At 33.0% G+C, this 22,072-nt stretch overlaps 1 protein-coding gene across 1 annotated transcript; it reads left to right on the top strand.

Moving 5' to 3' along the window:
- Window positions 1-7,596: 7,596 nt before the first annotated feature.
- On the top strand, window positions 7,597-8,841 carry LOC130675845 (uncharacterized). Its single transcript, XM_057481730.1, has one exon. It carries the CDS (start codon window positions 7,597-7,599, stop codon window positions 8,839-8,841), a length of 1,245 nt encoding a protein of 414 aa, XP_057337713.1.
- Window positions 8,842-22,072: the final 13,231 nt, after the last annotated feature.

Here is a 22,072-nt window from a genome sequence, read left to right as displayed (position 1 = left end):
CTGATAAAGAAAAGTGCTATGATCATTGCCATTTTACGGGTAACTATCACGGACCTGCACACATTTCATGCAATTTAAATTACCCAAAATCTCATGTAATACCGGTAGTATTTCACAATTTATCTGGGTATGATTCGCATTTCTTAATTAAATCATTAGCAACAGTTTTTGAAGGTAAAGTTACATTATTGCCAATTAATAAAGAGCGATATATATCATTTACAAAGTCAATTGATAATATATCTGTATCTTTACGCTTTATCGATTCATTTAGATTCATGGCATCAAGTTTAGAAAAATTAGCATCTTATCTTGATGATGACAATAAACAAATTACAAGACTTCATTACCCAGATCCGGAAAAATTCCAATTAGTTACTCGCAAGGGTGTATTCCCGTATGAATACATTACAAACATTGATAAGCTTAATGACAAACAGTTGCCCGATCAAAACTCATTTTTTTCCAAATTATCTAATAATGGTATAACTGACGATAATTATACATTTGCTCAACTTGTCTGGAGTAAATTTAACATCAGTACATTAGGCGAGTACTCTGATCTATATCTTAAGACTGATGTACTACTCTTGGCCGATGTATTTGAAAATTTCAGACATAGTTGTTTAAATAACTATAACTTAGATCCGCTGCACTATTATACAGCGCCTGGATTAGCTTTCGATGCAATGCTGAAATACACCAATGTGGAACTTAAACTGTTGACTGACCTCGAAATGGTACTTTTCATTGAGAAAAGTATACGAGGTGGAGTGTCTCAGTGTACTAATAGGTATGCGAAGGCCAACAATCGGTACATGGGTGATGAATTTGATGTTAACAAACCCGAGTCATACTTGATGTATTTTGACGTCAATAATTTGTATGGTGCGGCGATGAGTATGCCACTACCTAAAGGCTCATTTGAGTGGGTTGATGAAAATGATTTAAATAATGTAGATAAATTTTTAAATACCAATGACACTGTAGGATATATTTTAGAAGTAGACTTGCACTATCCTCAGGAGCTACATGAGCTACACAAAGATTTACCATTGTGCCCTGAGCACTTTTTACCCCCAGGTGGCAAGTCTACTAAATTATGTACAACTTTGTATGATAAAAATAAATACATAATACATTGTGAAAATTTGAAACAATGTTGAGATTTAGGAATACAGTTGAAAAAAATTCATCGCGCACTTAAATTTGAGCAATCCCCATGGCTAAAGACATACATCGACAAGAATACAGACTGTAGGAAGGCTGCCCAAAATGAGTTTGAGAAGAATTTCTTCAAACTCATGAATAACGCAGTCTTCGGTAAGACTATGGAGAATGTTAGGAAACACAAAGATGTTCAATTGGTTACTAGATGGTCTGGTCGATATGGCGCATCAGACCTCATTTGTAAACCCAACTTCCATAGTCTTACTATCTTTGACAAGGACATAGTTATAGTGGAAATGAAAACAACCTAGGTATATTTTGATAAACCTATTTACACTGGGTTCGCGATTTTAGATTTATTAAAAATATTTATCTACGATTTCCACTATAACTATGTCAAACAGAGCTTGACAAATCAATAATCTAAGTTGATGTACACGGACACTGACAGTTTAATTTACCACTTTACCGTACCAGACATCTACGAAATCATGAAACGTGATATTTCAAAATTCGATACCTCGGACTACCCCCCTCAAAACTCGTACAATATGCCGCTAGCAAACAAAAAGGTCCCAGGTCTGATGAAAGATGAGAATAATGGGAAAATTATGACTCATTTCAATGGACTTCGGGCCAAGCTATACGCTTATAAAATTTTAAACGACGATGAAACCAAAAAACGAGCAAAGGGAATCCGAGGTCCAACGTTGCGAACTATCACGTTTGATGATTTCGATAGATGTCTTCACGATCACATTAACTTGACGAAAAAGCAGTACTTAATTAAAAGTTCTAAACATGACGTGACGACAGTAGCACAGTGCAAAATTGCCTTAAGCTGGACAGATGACAAACGACAACTTTTGGACGACTCAACTGACACATTGCCATGGGGATTTAAATCAAATAATGATGATGATGATGATAATGATGAAAATGTTATAGCAATTAAAAAAAGAAAAATTTTGTAAAAAAAGTATGTAAAAAAATTAGTTTTTTAAGTATATAAAAAAGTATGTAAAAATTAGTTTTAAGGATATGTGTGTAAATAAAAATGAATAAAACATTTTATATACAAATGAAGAAATTGTTTTTTATTTTATAGATATAAGTGCATTTTATAAGTTTATTTACAGATCAGATTTTTTAATCCAGCTGTTGTGGGAGCTATCGAAGCCGAGCCACTTTACGTACAATTTATTTCCGCGTTTTTTTATAATTTTCTCCACTAGATATACATCTGGATATTAGACTTTGCTGAGTTCTTCTGCATAATATCCGCCTTCAATTGGCTTATCCTGATAGTCTACGAGCTTATACGTTGTTCGATTTGTTTTCTGCACAGTCTTAATTGTAAAAATTTCAGTCGTCCAGTTGGGTGTGTAACCTTTCTCAAACACATGTTTGTACTTACTGATTCGAACTTTGTCTCCGACTTTGAATTTATTTTTTCGCGCTTGTTGCTGAGCTTGAAGAGGTTTGTATATTTTTTCCAGCAGTTCTTTTTCATTAGCAGCAGTTACATCAGCAGGTTTCATTTTAATTGTCCGATGTTTGGTATTATTGTAAATATCCAATAAGTCTTCTAGTATATCAATCCATTTATAGGTATCACGTGCAGAGAATTCACGCCACATTTTATTTTTAAGTGTCCTGTTAAATCGTTCACATATGGATGCCTTCAAGTTGCTGAATACCGAGTACATGTTGATGTTTTTACGTTGCAGAAGTTCTTGAAATTCTTTATTATAAAATTCTTTGCCTTGGTCAACGTGCAGATTTTTTGGAACACGTCCTAGTTGAAAAATAGATTTCATTGCACTGGTGACATCACTTTTACTCTTAATCGGTACAGCCCAAGCATACTTTGAAAAAATATCTATGACAGTTAGCAGATATTTGTTTCCTTTGTTTACTGTTGCATAAGGAATCATTTCAACTAAGTCAGCTTGCCAAGTTTCATCAAGTGCTCGTATGTCAACATGACGACGTTGATAATTCCTGCGTGCTTGTCTGTGCAGCTCATACGCTATTACTGATTTCTTGTCCTCCATTGTCGACAAAAATTCTAGCTTCCAATTCTTTTATTCGATGTGTATTTCTACTGATCAAGTCTTTTTGTGACTTCATACGTTTTATTTTAACTTTTAGTTCTTGATTTTCTTTTTTTAATAGCGTTACAGCTGAGTCGAGTGTTACCACTTGAGAGTGTAAGTGTGAAATGATCTCTGACTGATCATTCCTCATACTATCATACATTAAAGACAACTCGCGATGTACAAGATCACGTGTAAATTTTACAGTTGCTGCATCGCTATCTTCAGCAGGTTTGCCAACATGACACAGTCTCTTTTTCTCAACATCGTACTGCCCATCAACAGTTACTTGAAATCCTCGTCCATGTGGTCCTGGTGGTCCACTGATTACAGCACCAGTAAGTGGCATAAATTTGACACAGCAGATGCTAATAAATAATCCCCGCTTCTCGTAGCTCTTCGATAATTGATATGATTTTATTGGTGTGACTTGGATTTCCAGCTGCTTGAGATGCCATGAGTAAACGCAGACGGTCAACTAGTTCATTTGGATCATCCCAGTAGACATAATCCATACGTGCTTTTTCCTTTTTCGCAATCATAAAATCAAGTAATCCTTTACCTTTTGATAAGTTTGCATTTTTAGCGAGAAAATCGGCGATATAATTTTTATACTTGATTGTTGAGTCTTCATAAAAACTACCATCTGGTTTATAATTTTTTCTATGAGTATTTGTCATTTTAATAATTTCGAGATATTTATTTTTATCATTCTGCGTGACTTTTGAATCATCTGGCGATTTTTTAAATAATAATTCCAATAATCCAGGAGTCACAGAGTAATTTTTATTTTTTATATTGATTTCATTATCATCATCATCAAAAGTTATTTCAGAATCACCAATATAAAAATCATTATAACGTCGACGTACACCATATCTCACATCTATATCTTTACTTTTTTTATATACTTTAGCTAAATAAGATTTTATTTCACCACTTATTGGCTTAGCGGGGGTACTCGATGCAGCAGGAGATATTTGTGTTTCTTCCAAAGTCCCGCTTCTATCTTCAGAGATGATACTGTTGTATTTACTTGCATCTTCGAATTCTGTATCATTATTCACCGTTGAATTATCATCTTTAAATTCTTCTTTGACTTCTTGCTTGACTTTATGTTTAGATGATTCGACTAGACTCTGCAGAGGTGTAACAATAGGCTTAAACATTTCACCCATTGCCTTTTCAGCTGTGTCTTTACCCAACTTGAGCATTCTGTGCTTCCGTCGGATAGCATCACTAGCCTGAGATATCTGATGTAAGACATCTCTCTGCTTTGAAAGCTCCTCGGTCTTCATGTTGATGGGTTAAAGTTCACTTAATCTCTGATGACTATTCATCAAGTACAACTTAATTTATACTAGTAAAACAGTCAAATCCTTTTCTATATCTGCCACTATTTAGCTCACTGTCTTTGTCAATCACGACAAAACCATATTTACCATCATCATTCCAACATGCTGAACACAAGTCTTTGAATAAATTGTATGACATGTCAGTATTTACATGATCATCATACACATGCTTCAAGTTCATTTCATCTTGTCGAAAGAGAACTGTAAAATTTGCATTGTCACGTATCAAATGCTTAGGAATACGTGTATAAGTCTGACAGAGATAAAAACTGTCAACATCTTTATGTCGACCCATACAAAAGTAAGCTCGGATATGATCTTGTTTTTCACAAGCGACATCATCAAATATCATCAATGAGTTTGGTTTTGCATCTTCCGGTTTCAGTACTTCTTCGTGCTCGTTGAATGTAAAAAATTCAATACCTTCTATTGGTTTAAGTAGTGATTCTAAAAATTTGTATTTTGGCTGATTTAGAGATTTTGAGTAGAGATAAATATTATCAAATCTCAAGCCATTGGGGTGTATGATGAGTGACAGCAGAGCATTTGTTTTTCCACAATTTGATGGACCACAAAATATAGCGCGTACACTGTTTGGTAATAAAGCGCCATGTCTCTTAACTTTTTTCATTCCGGTACCTTGAACAATCTGATCAAAATTTATTACTGGTACCTTGGCCGCTTGACTTTTAAACTCCATGTTGTTAGTTTGCGATCAGAACAACAACTCACTCAGCGAGCTATAAGTATCAAGTTTTATATCATTTTAAGTCAGTCATGATGCTGCTACTATGGAGAGCACATGTTTAAAGACCAGTGGTAGAGGTTTTATAAACAGTCTAATTAATAAGCTACCAGTTGAACTACACATACCTGGATACCAGTACTGTGGACTAGGTACCAAGCTAGCCAAAAGATTAGCTCGTGGTGATCCCGGAATTAATCCTCTGGACGTTGCGTGTAAAGATCACGATATCGCATACTCGTATAATCGCGAAAATTTGGCGGCATGTCACGAGGCTGATCAAATACTTGCTGAGAAGGCGTGGCAACGTTATCAGGCAAAAGACGCTGGTATTGGTGAAAAAGCTGCTGCGTGGAGTGTAAATAAAATCATGAAGATGAAAAAAAGATTCGGAATGGGGTTGAAGAAGAGAACAGCTGGCAAGAAAAAGCCTAGTAAGAGAAAGCCTACTAAGAAAAAGACTGGCAAGAGAAAGACTAGTAAGAGAAAGACTAGCAAGAAAAAGACTACTGTAAAGAAACAAGTAGCACTAAGACAAGTTGTCACAGCCGCCAAAAATTCCATGACTTCTGGAGGTGATCCAATTAAAATGGCGTTGAAAGAAGCTCGTCAGGCTGTTAAAAAATCTGGTGGGAAAAAAAATATTCGGCTGCCACGAATTCTACCGGTTCCATCCAAAGTTGGTGGTGTACTACCATTTTTAATACCACTTTTTGCTGGCCTGAGTGCAACAGGAGCTTTGGCTGGGGTAAAAACAAGTAGAGCTACCACATCGACCACTTACAAACATCGACTTACTGAAATACGCTAAAGCTCTAAAAATTCCAAACTTTCGTGGTGTTTTTATGAGAAACGATTTACCTGAAACTGGACCGAGAAAAAACGAATCAGCTATTATTAATCTTGATGATAAATTCGGACCTGATACTCATTGGGTTGCATACAAGAAAAATTATGATAAAGTTATTTATTTTGACAGTTTTGGTAATTTACAACCACCACAAGATCTTATGGAGTATCTCGGTGTAGGTAGCATGAAATATAACCACAAAAGATATCAGGATTTTGATACAATTATATGTGGACATTTATGTCTCAAATTTCTCACCGGGCAACTATAAATTGATGTGACTTTGTGTAGAGCACATCAGTCATGGCTGAGTCAATCACATTAACGTTAATAGGATCGAGGTCCGTGTTGGAGGCCAACTACTTCCCTCCAATTGAATTATCACCAAATAGAAATTATGTCCTGGGACTTGTAGAGTTATTAACATTTAATTCAATACCCAATATTGATGTGGGTGCTAATAAATTCTATGTCTCTTATCCTGTGAATAAAAATAATGATGATGATAATAGCATCAATGAGAAAAAGAAAATAGTCAAGAAAAAAAGAGCTAAAAGAAATGCGGCAATAATTACAAAGTATGATGACAATATCTCAGTGCCGGAAAATAATAATATAAATGACTCAGTGAGTGAAAATTATATAAAAGCTGAAAAATATGAAACTGTTGAAGAAAAAGTCTTGACAATACCAACAGGAAGTTACGAAATCACTGATATTGAAAAATACATTCAAAAGAAATTACGAAGACTCAGCATCAGCATCAGAGCTAATAACAATGAATTGAGAAGTGAAATTAAATGTGATCAATTTGTAAATTTTACACCCCAAGATTCTATTGGTCAGCTATTGAGATTTACAAATCAGAAGCTTGCACCACATAAAACTTACTCATCAGATTTACCAGTAAAGATATTAAAACTCAATGCTCTGAGAATTGAGTGCAACATCACATCAGGTGCTTACATCAATGAACACAAAGTTCACACTATTCATGAATTTTTCCCGTGTGTACCACCTGAATATAAGATTGTTGAATTGCCATCACACATCATTTATCTACCGATCGCCATACAAGCAATACATAATCTCAGACTGAGAATTGTGGATCAAGACGGAAAACTGGCTAATTTCAGAGGTGAGACTATAACGATAAGACTACATATAAAGTCTATAAAATAATGGGTATCGTGTATGAAACAAAAAGTGGTGCTGGCTATAAAAAGATAGCAGCATGGTCAAGCAACATCAGTCGCCAAGTACCTCACAAGGTGTTAACACATCAGAACGCTCAGTTTCTACAGAGCCTAGGACTAAAACTACGTGGAAAATTAAGAAAATAAAAATTTATTTTTGTTGTTTGACGTGTACACGACCATGGCGGCGGCGGTGAAAATCTTAAATATTCAACGACAAATAATTTTTGATGAGTCAATTGCACACTATGAAGCGCATGCTCCTCTACCGTATGCTTCATCAACATTCAACAACAGCGATGAAATAAGAATTGCAGTTCAACATCAAGATTTGTGTCTACTTCCGAGTAAAAGTACATTACATGTATACGGAAAAGTCACCAAGTCTGATGGTACAGCTGTAAGTGCAACTACTCACATGGTCAACATGACAGTTTGTCATATGTTTGAAGAAATACGCTACGAACTCAATGGTGCTGAGATTGATCGTAGCAAAAATGTTGGCATCACAAGTCTCATGAAAGGATACACATCACTGAGTCCTGCTCAACAAAATACACTAGAAAATTCGGGCTGGATTATGGATGAAGCTGTCAACAAATTACACAATGATAATGGCTACTTTGATGTATCTATACCACTAGGTCTTTTGCTTGGATTTGCTGAAGATTACCATAAAGTTGTCATCAATGCAAAGCATGAATTAATTTTAATAAGATCAAATTCCGATTTGAATGCATACATTGTGGCCACACCTGCTGCTGGAGCTCATGCTGAAGCTGTTAAAATTACGCTGCAAAAAATCGAGTGGATTGTACCATATGTGACTATGGCTGATAAACAAAAAATTGAAGCTTTGAATTATATTACAAGTGATCCAGCTATCCCAATCAGTTTCCGTGCTTGGGAGCTGTACGAGTATCCTCTATTACCAAATACTTCGAAGCACATTTGGGCTGTCAAAACTTCTACGCAGCTCGAGAAACCACGTTTTGTGATACTTGGATTTCAAACAGCAAGAAAAAATGATGCAACTAAAAATGCCAGTGGATTTGATCACTGCAACATCAGGGACATAAAATTATTTTCGAACTCACAGAGCTATCCATATGGGAATTTGAATCTCAACATTGCAAATAATCAATATGCTCTGTTGTATGACATGTATATAAATTTCCAAATTTCATACTACAACAAAGAACCTGAACCACTGCTGACAAAGAAGAAATTTTTGGAACAAGCGCCACGGTATGTTATCGATTGCTCGAAACAAAACGAATCAATAAAATCTGGACCCGTGGACATTCGCCTGGAATTTGAATCTGCAAATCAATTTCCTGCGCAGACATCAGCTTATTGCCTCATTATACATGATCGCATAGTCGAGTATAATCCTATAAGCAGCATCGTACGAAAACTAATATGAAGACTGTACAATTTAATCCAACGCCAACCATACATTACTTGTAAGTCTGGAGATTTGCACACGAACAAGCAAGAAAAAGCAAATGGGAACAAGCAGCAAGAGATTGAGAACGATTTAAACAAAGAATTCATAAAGTAATTATAATTATTGAACCTGTATTAATTAAAAAACTTATATTTATAAATGAATAAACTTTTTTTATAGTGATATATATTGTTTTTATTACTTATAACCTAAAATATACATTTAAGTCTTACATAACCTTAAAATATTTTTTTTTATATAATCTCAAATACATAATAAACTATAGTATTTTTTTCTTAACCTAAAATATACATTTTGGTCTTACGTAATCAACTGTTATGTCCGATCGTTCGGACATTTAATATTTTTTCTTATTATGTTATTTTAAATTTTTTTTAGAGTATAACAATGAAATTATTATCTCTTGGTCGTTATTTATGAAAACTTTCATTTATTTCAAGGCCAGAGTGCAGCTGGCATGTTATCAGGCTGCATTCCAATGGGCCTAAATAAATAGTAACGTAAAAACCTCCATTAGGTGACGCAATTTCTTGCCACAACTGCACTCCAAAAAAAGACTAAAAGTAAATAGTTAACTGTAATGTATTTTTAATGTATTATTAAATTAAAAACCACTTAAAATTAAATTCAGGTGTCTAGACTAGGAATGTTTAAATAAATAAAAGAAAGTGAAAGTTTAGTTGGATAATAAATTTAGTTATTTTTTTAAAATATTGTTAGAGTAATTAGTATAGTAATGAAATATTAGAAAAAGAAAACCCATACTTGAAAACAAAAAAAAAAATGAATAAAAAAAAAAATCAAGCTAACATTAAAAATATTAAACCTTAAAATAAAATTAAAATATTAGAACTGAAATTTAAATAAAATAGTAAAATGTTAGAATTTAAATAAAATACTAAAGATTTAAAATAGATATTAACATTCCATTCAATTAATAACAAAATTCCTAAATGAATAAATAATTTTTAAGAAAAATAATAGAAGAGTGAAGCGAATAAATTATTTAAAAAAAAAAAAAACAATATACAGAATTTAAAAACAAATAAATAAATTACATAACATAAATAGTAAACCAGTATAAATAATTTAAAATAATAGAAATGAAATTAAATTATATAAAAGTTTTTGTTAATTAAATAAAATAAATAAATTACACATTAAAGTTTTACGTCATAAGGTAGAGGGGATGGAAAACGGACCCAGAGCCTGACGTCAAAGGGGAACCCATGTGGAGGGAGTGCGCACCCGAAGCATCGGTACTCAAAAAGGGATAGTGGGAAGAGTAAGGGCCTCACGATTGGCCTAGTTTTCCTTTTTCCGGGGAAAACGCCGCCCACTTCCCCCGATTTCCTCAAAGGACCGATTTCCCATTTCCAAAAAGAAGTGAGAGTCAGTCCTGTGGAAGATTCAACTAAAAGTGGTCATAGTTTTTGGTTTTCAAAATAATAGTTTTTTTTGTTGTTGAAGTCAAACATCGTAGAAATTAAAAGTGAGCATTTAAAGGTTTTGTTCCCTATAGATTTAAACAAATAGTTAAAAGAAAAATTTTAATATTTTAAATAAAAGAAAACTAATAAAATAAAAAAGGGTAAAATCTCAATATTTCAATATAAAAACAATAAATAGTTGAAGATAGAGAGCAAACATCCTCCAACTAGCGAAACGAGTAAGTCAAATTAAATTAAATTTATTAATTTAATTTTTTTTAATCTTACTAAAGTTTGTATGGTGTTTTTTTTTTAAATATAATTATCATGTGTGATTAAAAATAATAAAGGAAAAAGAGGATAATTTGAAATACCGTTTTATTCCACATTCTTCAATTAAAGTCACCCATTCCTGTCTATTGGTTTAAAAACCAGGACAAAAACGGGTAGTATTTTCCCTACGTAAACCTTTTAATAATAATAATAAATTAATAAAATTTTGTTAAAGTTTACGTAACACAACTATAGTATTTTTTCTTAACCTAAAAATACACATTTTAGTCTTACATAAACTATAGTCTTTTATCTTAACCTAAAAAAATACAGTTAGAGCAATCTTTTCGGAATGGATATGCAAGACAATCAAAAATATCATCATAGAAAAGAGAATGATCCCGACACCTTCGATAGCCAATCAATTTTTCATTATTTTGTAGTTGTTCGGGTAGTTTGTGCCAAGCGAAGTCGATTTGCTGGATTGCATTTTCCAGGATGAATGTATCATCAAGACATGCGATATCTCGATCATCCATACAAAGTAAATTCCCCAATTGATTGAAGATCTGAACCGATTTTTCATAGGTTGGTTGAAATCCATAAAAATGCCAGAACCATCTCTTGAACTCTTGGACATTTTGAAATGCGCATGAAGTATCCAGTTTCTTCAAGTGATAGGCATAATATGGACATTGATATTTCAAGAAATCATTCTTGACATAAAACGGGAAAAATCTCATTTTTTTCAAATCTATAATCGATACGGCGGTGTCAATTAGATCTTTGAGCCATCTCTTCTTCTGTTCACCTTGTACGTAAAAATAACGTGTACGTTTGACCATAATTTCAAGAATTTCTCTCAATAATTCATATGGTAGCAAACCAGCTAACCATGATATTGAATGTTGATGCCCACAGTGATCAATACTTTTCTGCATTACAGCAACCTCAACTTGATCCAACGGTGGTTCAAGCAACCAATGTTCACATCGTGCAAGTCCATATGTACAAACTTCATCACAAATATCAGTAGCGCACAGTTCTTTTACTACAAATTTTCCATCAGGCATCTCAAAACCCACGAAATCAATGATTAGTTCCATGATGATGATGATGATGATTGTTAGCGTGAAACAATAACTTGGTTAGCATGAACGTAGTTTTATGGCAAGCCTGTTCGTATTCGTGATGATCTTTGAAGCTTAACAATAATCTCTTCCAATGCTTTACTTGTAAATCGATTTCGTTCTTTTGTTCAGCCAATTTTTTTAATTTTTGTCGTTCTTCGTTATCACGATCAAAGTCATTAACGTTGTCGTCATCTATTACATCCTCGAAGTCGATCTGCGCATCATGAAAGCATACATCCGTATATACATGAGGTCTGGAAAAGAAGTTTAATTAATTAGTTATTATAATTGAACGACTATAAAGCAGGTTATTAAAAAAAATAATTACTACATACCTTGACGAACGACTCATCGTGATTATTTCTTTGCTATACGCTTTTCCAGTTTCACCAACTTTTCCGTAGTTTTTATTAATCTTCTGGATAAAATCCTCCTATCGTAACAGCTTACACACGATGGTTCTAATCGAACACTGTAAATAATGTCTGTGTTTTTCGCGAACGCGATTATATCGTCAATAAATTTACCGATAGACTCGGGAGGCACGTCACCAAAAAACCCTTCAATAAGATCTTCAAAACTTTCAGCAAACGGGTAATTATTGCGAAGAAAAATCTTTTCACTTTCACTTAATTCAGCCATAAATATAAAATAACGGGGAGCGATATGTTCACTTCAACTCTTCACAGCGTAGAATGACTGAACGCGAGCTCTTGAGCTCAGCGCACAGACCTGTATCCCCCACTTAAACTTTGAAACAAGTTCAGACTTGTCAAATGACGTCACAAACAAAGGAAAACAAGTCCAGACCTGTTAGATGACGCAATCTTTAGAAAAAAGATTGGGGGGAAGTAAACCACTAGATGGTGTGCTCTTCGCATGCTTCTCGCATGTACTCATACATACCCCAGTTTCAATAAATAAAACATCGGTTGGAAATGTCAATAGACCTCGTGATGACGCTCAAGGCTGATAGACTGGAAATCATCAGCCTTGAGCGCCATCACGAAGTCTCTTTTGTTTCAAAATTTCCCACTCAAAACAGACTGTATGTGACATCTAGTCCAAAAAAGAGCTCAATTCGACCGGGAAAATCGATATGAGCTCCAAATGGTGACCAATAGCTCAAAAAGTCCCTTAAAAATGAGCTCAAAAGCAAATTACAGCCGGTAAGAGGTCTTACCGACTGCCAAAACAAGCTAATCGACTGCCGATATCCCTACCGACTGCCGATATCCATGCCGACTGCCGATAACCATACTGAGTGCCAATAACCATACCGACTGCCGATAACCTTACCGACTGCAGGCAGGTTACCCTCGGTCGGTAACTTAGCACGGACTAGAACCCACAATCTGTTTTATCGGGGAGGTGAACTCCCCCAGCTCAACTACTATAAACAATACAAATTTTCTGTCGTATATAAAATTTAAAAGTTAAAAAATCAATTTTTATTTTCTGATCGAGTACTTTAATTTTTTTTTATCTCAATTTAAATTTTTATTCTCGCTCGCCTCTCGTACTCATACGTAATTAAATAATAAATTTATAAACAATACAAATTTTCTGTCGGAAATAAAGTTTAATAATTTAAAAATTAATCATTGTATTCTGCTCGACTACATTGAATTTTTTTTTCTCAATTTAAATTTCATTTTTTGCTCTGCTCTCGCATCTATACGTAATTAATTAATCAATTCACAAACAACATACATTTTTCAACGCAAATAAAATTTCACAGTAACAAAATTAATTTATAGTAATACAAACTGTTAATCGTTAATTATTTTTAAGCTTGGATGTAAAAAATAACTTGATTTTGACTTCTTTAACTTATTTGACTAAATCAATCTGATTCTGACTGCTATAATTATTTTGGATTGAATGTGACATTTTCAACTTAGAAATCTGAGTCAACTAAGTCAAATCCTAGTCAACGTGATTTCGATTTGATCTGAATGGCATAAATAAGTACTAAGTAAGACAGCTCAGTCAAAAACCAGTGCAAACCCAATGAATCTTCATATTTTAAGATATGAAAATTCATTCGGTTTCGACTTGATTTTATCTTAGTTGTCTGATTAATACTCATTTATGCCAACCAAGTCAAATCAAAGTCACGTTGTCCTGTATTTGATTTAGTTGACTCAAATTTCTAAGTTAAAAATGTCATATTTAAGTCAAAAGAATTATAACAGTCAAAATCCAGTTAATTAAATCCAAAACAAGTCAAAATAATACTTACAAATTTTTAATTTCTTAATTGTTTTTTTCCCATTTTTTTGTTTATTCAAAAGGTTTTTTAACCGTCTTTAAACATTATTCACGTCAATGAATTCATCCCACAAAGTTTATTGTACTATTATGTAGCTGGCAGGAAAATGTCTAGATCAATTGTAACCTGAAAACGAAATTTATTTTTAATAAAGTTTTGATAGTTATTAATTGTTAATTTTTTTATTGTAATGTTTAAATTACTTAAATTTACCTAAAGGTTGTTGATTGATCTCTTTCCCTGCTGCAAATTTTATAGGTTTATATACCTTTGTTATATCCGGCTTGCCGTATATTGAAAGGGGCCTCTTTGCCGCGCTCGCTGCAAAGTGCAGCGTTAACAATTTTAGGGATAGCAACTTCGGCCAACACCTCGTTGCACGTCGTCAACGATTCCTCCAATCAGTGAATTACACTTGACTGTAATCCAAATTCATCCATTTACATATTCTAAATTATTCCCTCCAGATTCGCGAACCGAGGTGATAAAAACAACGAACACCAAGGTGCGGCAGACTATGACGCTTGAGAAGTTAATGTATCTTCCTTGCTGGCCCGCGTGAGTTCTAAACCGTGTTACGTTTAGGCAACCCTCTTTTCTCTTTTCTATTTTTTTTAAACCGATTAGTTCATATTTGCTAAATTAATCTAAACAGTCAAGTTACTACAAAATCCCACGGGAAGATCGTCTCGATATTGCACTCGAGGAGGCGTGGCAAGTTGCTTGTTACCGTTAAAGTTCTATTCAAAATTGTCTCTTTTTAAAATTATATTTTCTTTTCCGAAAATCACCACACGGGAAGTACCGCTCGCGTGAACACGAGGAGGCGTGGGTAATTTTTATAATAATCGTTAAGTGTATAAACAGCGATTCTCGTCCGAGTGAATTGCTGGAGTCGGGGATTCATACCGAACTCATATGAGCTAAAGACTCAACAAATTCAAAGTGTAAAACCTGTAAGTTTAAGTTCTAATAGTTAAGTGCAATCTTTAGAGATTTAAGTGACAGAAAAGAACCTTAGTGTTAAGAACAATTTAACATCTTGTGAACTGAGTACGGCGAGCCCATAGGGAAATATTTCAATAAACATCTATCATTGGGAAACCTGCATATTAGATTATTTCTAATATTAAGAACCACATCCCTTTTTCCTGAGCCAATTCATCTTTCGATCAGGGACCAACAGAAGCCGTACCCAGGAGTTTGCAGTCCAAAGACCAACTTGCAAGTAAGCAGCGAACAACGAAAAGTAGGTGAAAATTACCAATTTCTCTAACATATAAAATCCAAATTCTGCATCGAATACACAGAGAGGCCCCTGCGGGGTTTATCGTTCGAGTTCTCACAATAAAAATAAAACCTAGAGCTAATCCTCTAGGAAAATCACCCTGTTTGCCCGGTGCCTCCCACTTGAGGCCCACGCGACCATTTCCAATAATTAATTATTATTAATTTATTAAATCCGGACATAACACCTTTAAATTTTTGATGGTGTTTGAGCAACCTGTAACATTTTCAATTTATTCACGCTTATTTTTTATTTACTTTAAATTAAATAGTTAATTAATTTTATTTCTGACTTATCCCAGTTATTATATTAACACAATTAATAGAACTCACAACTCACATTAGTGAGACACAATCTATGGTTGGGGTTATGAAAGTGCCAAGCAAAATACATACTATCGCCATCTTGACTTACCGCCACGAGAAAATTGGCGGTTTTATTTGAATAAATTATATCCCCATCAGATGAGTGTGAATGTAGCAGACATCAGACAAATGTAAAATTATTAATAAATAGAGTAAATAATTAATAGAATGAAATTTTAAAAAAATGTGCATTTAAAAAATTTTGAAACTAATAAGTGCATTTTTCATAAATGTTATTTTTTTAATTATTTGCTTTATTTATTTATAAATTTAAATTCGTCTGATGTCTACTACATTCACACTCATTCCTATTAGTTGTAATAGAAATTATATCGAAGTATATAATGTTCGATTTGTATGAGTGTAAGTGTAGTAGACATGAAACAATTTATAAATGTTAAATAAATTAATTGGATTCGGCCGTTGGCGCTCGTGTAGTTCGGTCGCACTTATTCTTGTCTTTTTTATTAATTGTTATTAATTGTGTTTTAAACCCGTTTAACTGAGTTTTTTTTTTTCTTTTTTTTTCTTTTTCTTTCTTTTCTTAACCTCCTACTGGGCATACAGTGAAAATCTTCTACAGTTTCAAGTGACAAAAATACAAGTTATGAGTGGCACGTGGTGAGATGTGAGGTTAAGCACAGCAAACCGAGGTTATGGATAGCGAGCTACCAGGCTCTGACGATATTAAGAACGTATCCAGCATTATTACAGATCCTCAAGGTTTGGACCCACTAGCCCCTGAATTTGCTTTTCATTTCACTGGCACTCCGTCTAATAAAAAATCTATTCCGGGTTCTGATACCCGCTCACGTAAAAGAGGCCGCCCCTGGAAGGCAACAACTTTACAACAAGACCATCCTAAGAAAGTTACCGCAATCTCCGACTACTTTCAGCTAGATATCTCTAAGAATAACTCGAAAACCACCTCACCATATCTGAGCTCATCTCCACAGAAGTACCAACGCTCATCCACTTCTTCACCATCTTTACCCCGAGCTGTGATATCTTCCGCACACACTGCCCTCATCTCCAAGCTTAATACTCACGTTTCAACAGTGGCCGCAACCATGGCTTTGACCACTCCAGCAAACACTCTCTCCGAAGTCCTGGAAACACTACAAAAATGGAGAACAGAGGACAATAAAGCGAAAGACTGTATGAAAGAGGAACTTCTCTCCGAGATCACTGCGTCCAGAGAGGAAAATGCAAGACAGCTGGCCGCCCATTCTGCCAAATTGGAGGCTGAGAACGCAGAACTCAAAAAACAATTGGAAGACATAAAAGCTAGAGTCACGATGCTTGAATTAGGTTCTTGCTCTAATGGTCCGGTGTCATCAAACGCAGCAAGTGCGCCATCTCCCAGCAACCTTGATGTATTAGAAAAGCGTATAATTCAGGCCAGTATTTCCTCTTTTGAAAAACATCTCAGGAAAAACAATATAATAGTAAAAGGCTTAATTTCAGATCAGTCGAATGTAGTCCTCAAGCTGAATGAATTCATCTCGACTCACTTTAAATTAGATAACTCCGTTTTAGACGCTCGTCTGATTGGCAAGCGCAAACCCTTCATTAAAGCCACGCTAAAAGATATTAACGTTAAAAAAACAATTATGATGAAAAAAAAAGATCTTAAGGTGCCAGTTTATATTGGGCACGACCTTACACCAGAAGAGGAGAAAATGGAGAATAAACTACGCATCGAAGCGAAGTCCCTGAGAGAAAGTGGTAAAAAAGTCAAATTTGGCCACTTAAGAATCTTCGTTGACGGAGTTGGATACAAATACGACCTGAAATCACAATCTTTAGTTTTATGCTCTACCCCTAATTCAAATGCACCCAGTAGCAAGGCAGTAATAGAGGAATTCTCTACTCCTTTTCCAACAAAAGCCATGGACATCCAACAGCAACTTCAGCGATTCCAGCAGCATTCTCAATAATCCAGCCGACTCACACAGTACCTTAAAACTCATCAAGCTAACATTCTGGAACGCTCATGGAATGAGAAACTTACATGAAATTGAATCTTTCGATGGGGATATTTTTTGTGTATCAGAAACTTGGGAAACCTCGTCTAATATTCGCTTACCACCTCTTTTTCGTAACTGGGCCAGTATATGCTCACCAGCGACTAAACAAAAGCTACCAGGTAGAGCAAGTGGAGGCTTGCTTACTCTAATCAACCAAGACTACCATTACTCTGTTTCAAACCTATCTGACAATTGGATTTTTCACAAGTGCCTTTTGCGAGGTTGCGAAATTCTCGTTGGATCTGTTTACCTTAAGCCAGAAATGAAGAACATCGTAACTGTCCTCGAATCTCTACAAATAGTCTTAAACAATATTTTCCATAATGAGGATTACGATGCCATAATTATTGGCGGGGACTTCAATGCACGAATTGGTAAATTCTTATCCATAGACCCTGAAATTGAGGAATCGTCTGTCCTTAGAGAAACAAGAACTGTCTTTGACTCCTCATCGAACCACCAAGGACAACTTCTGATAGATTTTATGTGTAGTGTTACGTTTTGAATAATTCCCAATATTAATTTTTAATTATTTATTAATTATTTGTATTGTCTATAAACAATGGTCACTGATCCTGGTCACAGCACCACTGTTACGTTTTGAGAATCACCCCAAACTAATTAAAAATTAAAATAATTTTTAATTATTAAATTTTATTCAGGTTTGGCCTCATTGGAGTATCGATAGACCCCCGGTGGGCCCTGGTCGTCGATTATTTTATTGTAATTATTTATTTATTTAATTCTCGTGATTTAAAATGTATTTTCCGACCCGGTCTCCATTTTATTTATTATATAGTCTAGTCAACATGTGCCTTTTGGGTCAAAGTTTTTTATTCGCCTCGGAAAATTATGATCGAGGTGTCATTCGATTCGTCATCGCATCTAGAAACGTTTTGAAAAATTTGGAGTGGGGCGCGAAAAAATTACAAAAGTTATAAACAAATTAGTAAAAAAAAAAAAGGCCATTCGGCAGCCGAAATGGAAGGTAGATTTATAAAAAGGCACATACAGACATATCTTGTGATACATGTTAGTGTATATAGACATGATATGATATTAGGCTCGTTTTCTTAGAGTGAGGGTAAAAAAAGACAACGACTATTTTCGATAGAGAACTTCAGATAGTTGATTCGACAAAACATTTTATAGGTAACCTAACAAATAACCTTCACGGAAAAAACTATAGAAAATTTTATTAGTATGAGATCATAATTGTAATTGCTATTACGATGGCAAGATCAGATATAATTTTAAAACTACAGGTACGATTGAAACATCATAAATATTAAAAGAAATACTTTTAAAATATAAAATAGCTGTGAAATTTGCAGTTTATTTTGTTCAGAATAAAGTACAACTGACAAAATTGTATTATAATGGAAAATACATAAGTTATGTGGAATGAAAACCTTATTTTCAACTTTTATTGATTTCATGAAAATTTCAAGGCTATCAAATTATTGAAAGAAATACTCGAAACATAAAGGTTAAGGTCATAAATTAAAGCTTATTAGTCAAGCTTTAGAATACGTTTTACAGAAATTATCTATGAGTTTCAGCTTTAAAGTTATATAAACTTTAAAAGTGAATAAAAACTGATTTTTTCGAAAAATCGTGAAAATTTTAAACAGCCATAACTTCAAAACTATTTGAACGATTCAGCCCATCTTTGAACTTGATCAAGATAATCGCCTATAGAATAAGTGTGAAAAATTTCATTAAGATCCGATAAGAACTGTAGGTGCTATCGTAATGACAAGACCAGTGATAATCATAGGGAGTAGAGGTACATTTGATCCATCATAAGTAATAAAAGAAATACTTTTAAAATATAAAATAGCAGTGAAATTTACAGGTTATTTTGTGCACAATAAAATACAACTGACGAAACCGGATTATAATGGGAAATTCATAAGTTATATGGAATGATACCCATATTTTCAACATTTTTTGATTCCATTAAAATTTTCAAGGCCATCAAATTATAGGATGAAATGGTCGAAATATGAAGTTTAAGGTCATAAATTAAAGCTTATTAGACAAGCTTTCAGATACTTTTTACGGAAATTGTCTATGAGTATTAGTTTTAAAATTATATGAACTTGAATGTGGAAAAAAATTGATTTTTTCAAAAAATCATGAAAATTTCAAAAAGCCATAACTTCTAAACTAATCAACCGATTTTGCCCATCTTCGAACTTAACCGTGATAATCGCCCATAGAATAAGTGTGAAAAATTTCATTAAGATCTGATAAGAATTGTAGGCGTAATCGTGTCCTCAAAACTGCGTTATATCCCATATATATATATATATGTATATATATGTATATATATATATATATATATATATATATATATATATACATACATATATAAATTTTTTAACGGATGGTATTTTCGAACCCTACTCAACTAATTATGATAGGTTGTGACAAAATTCCTTGAAAAATCGACCATGAGGACAAATACAATAGTTAGATTTTAGAAAAATCTACCTAAAAAGGGGGGGTTTAGTTTTTTGCGAATATCTCAAAAAGTATTCAAAATTTTTGAAATGTGAAAAAAGATCCAAAAAGAGGAAGAAATTTCCTAAAAAAAAGTCCTACCTCCCCGAACTCTAGGACCAATATTTATAATTTTTATAGAGGGTTGAAAATACGGCCGAAAACGGGAACTCTCGCTTGCGTAAGCTCCGCCCACTTCGGACCTTTAATAAATAAATATTATTTAAACCAATTAAATATGAAAATTAAGAAATGAAAAAATTCGGGCACCTACAAAATAGATGAATGAACAATCGTCCGGCGATCAAAAATTTTTATCGTTATTTTTCAATTAGTTATCCATTAATTAATTAACAATTTTTTGTAGTATGAACATCAACATTAAAAGTGCAATAATTGTTAAACTATAAATCCGGAATTTTTTTCCATTCATGGAGCTATTTTCTAAAGGCTATAGAATAGATTCCCGTTGGAAAATTTAAAAAATTGTTAATTTTCACTTTGTTATTAACAATTTACTGAAGTAAAAAATTATCAACCTCGATTAAACATTGAAAAAAATATTTTTTTTATAATATTGCTATTGGTCCGTTTTCTTATGATCATAAGCCACTTAAAAATTTTTTTTAATCATTTTTATCCCGTATTTTTTAAAAAATTGTTATAAACAAATGCGTTGTTTATAACATGATCAAAAATTTTTTTTTCATAACATAATCTTTGATGGAAATTACGATTTAAAAAAAAAAAACCGTTCCTTAAAAAAATTTTTTTATTACTTAAAAACGCATTTGTTAATTAACTAATTTTTTCTAACACTTGTTATGAAAATTAAGGAACCATTTTTTTTTTTAATCATAATTCTTCTTGCTCTTTGATGTCTGAAAAAAATTTTTTTTTTTTATTCAAATTTACATTGTTTATACAATAAACAATTTGTTATAAACAATGGAATTTTTAATTTATATTTTTTTTTTTACTCTAAAAAATAAAACAATAACACCCCAATATCCACTTTTGTAAAAAAATAGATTTTTCAATTTTTTATTTAGTTTCTAGTTCTGTTGTATATTCAAACTTACCTTTCGCGCCTGCTTTTCTTTGTTTATTATTAATATTACTTATAAACTATTGCAGATACAACGAATTCATCGAGACTTTTTTTTTTCTAAATTAGCTACTCAACAAATTTATAACTAAAGTGAAGCTCGAACTTAATTATTTATATAATTTTTTTGCAATTATTTATAAAAATTTAAGAAAAAAATTTTTTTTTTCGGTTTTTAAATCAAAATATCTCATTAACTATAACAGATACGATGAGATATTTTGATTTAAAAACCGAAAAAAACAATTTTTTCTTAAATTTTTATAAATAATTGCAAAAAAATTATATAAATAATTAAGTTAGAGCTTTACTTTAGTTATAAATTTGTTGAGTAGCTAATTTAGAAAAAAAAAGTCTTGATGAATTCGTTGTATCTGCAATAGTTTATAAGTAATATTAATAATAAACAAAGAAAAGCAGGCGCGAAAGGTAAGTTTGAATATACAACAGAACTAGAAACTAAATAAAAAATTGAAAAATCTATTTTTTACAAAAGTGGATATTGGGGTGTTATTGTTTTATTTTTTAGAGTAAAAAAAAAAAATATAAATTAAAAATTCCATTGTTTATAACAAATTGTTTGTTGTATAAACAATGTAAATTTGAATAAAAAAAAAAAATTTTTTTCAGACATCAAAGAGCAAGAAGAATTATGATTAAAAAAAAAAAATGGTTCCTTAATTTTCATAACAAGTGTTAGAAAAAATTAGTTAATTAACAAATGCGTTTTTAAGTAATAAAAAAATTTTTTTAAGGAACGGTTTTTTTTTTAAAAA

Source organism: Microplitis mediator, chromosome 10, assembly GCF_029852145.1.
Source record: "Microplitis mediator isolate UGA2020A chromosome 10, iyMicMedi2.1, whole genome shotgun sequence".
NCBI lineage: Eukaryota > Metazoa > Arthropoda > Insecta > Hymenoptera > Braconidae > Microplitis > Microplitis mediator.
This window is presented reverse-complemented; position numbering and strand designations above follow the sequence as displayed.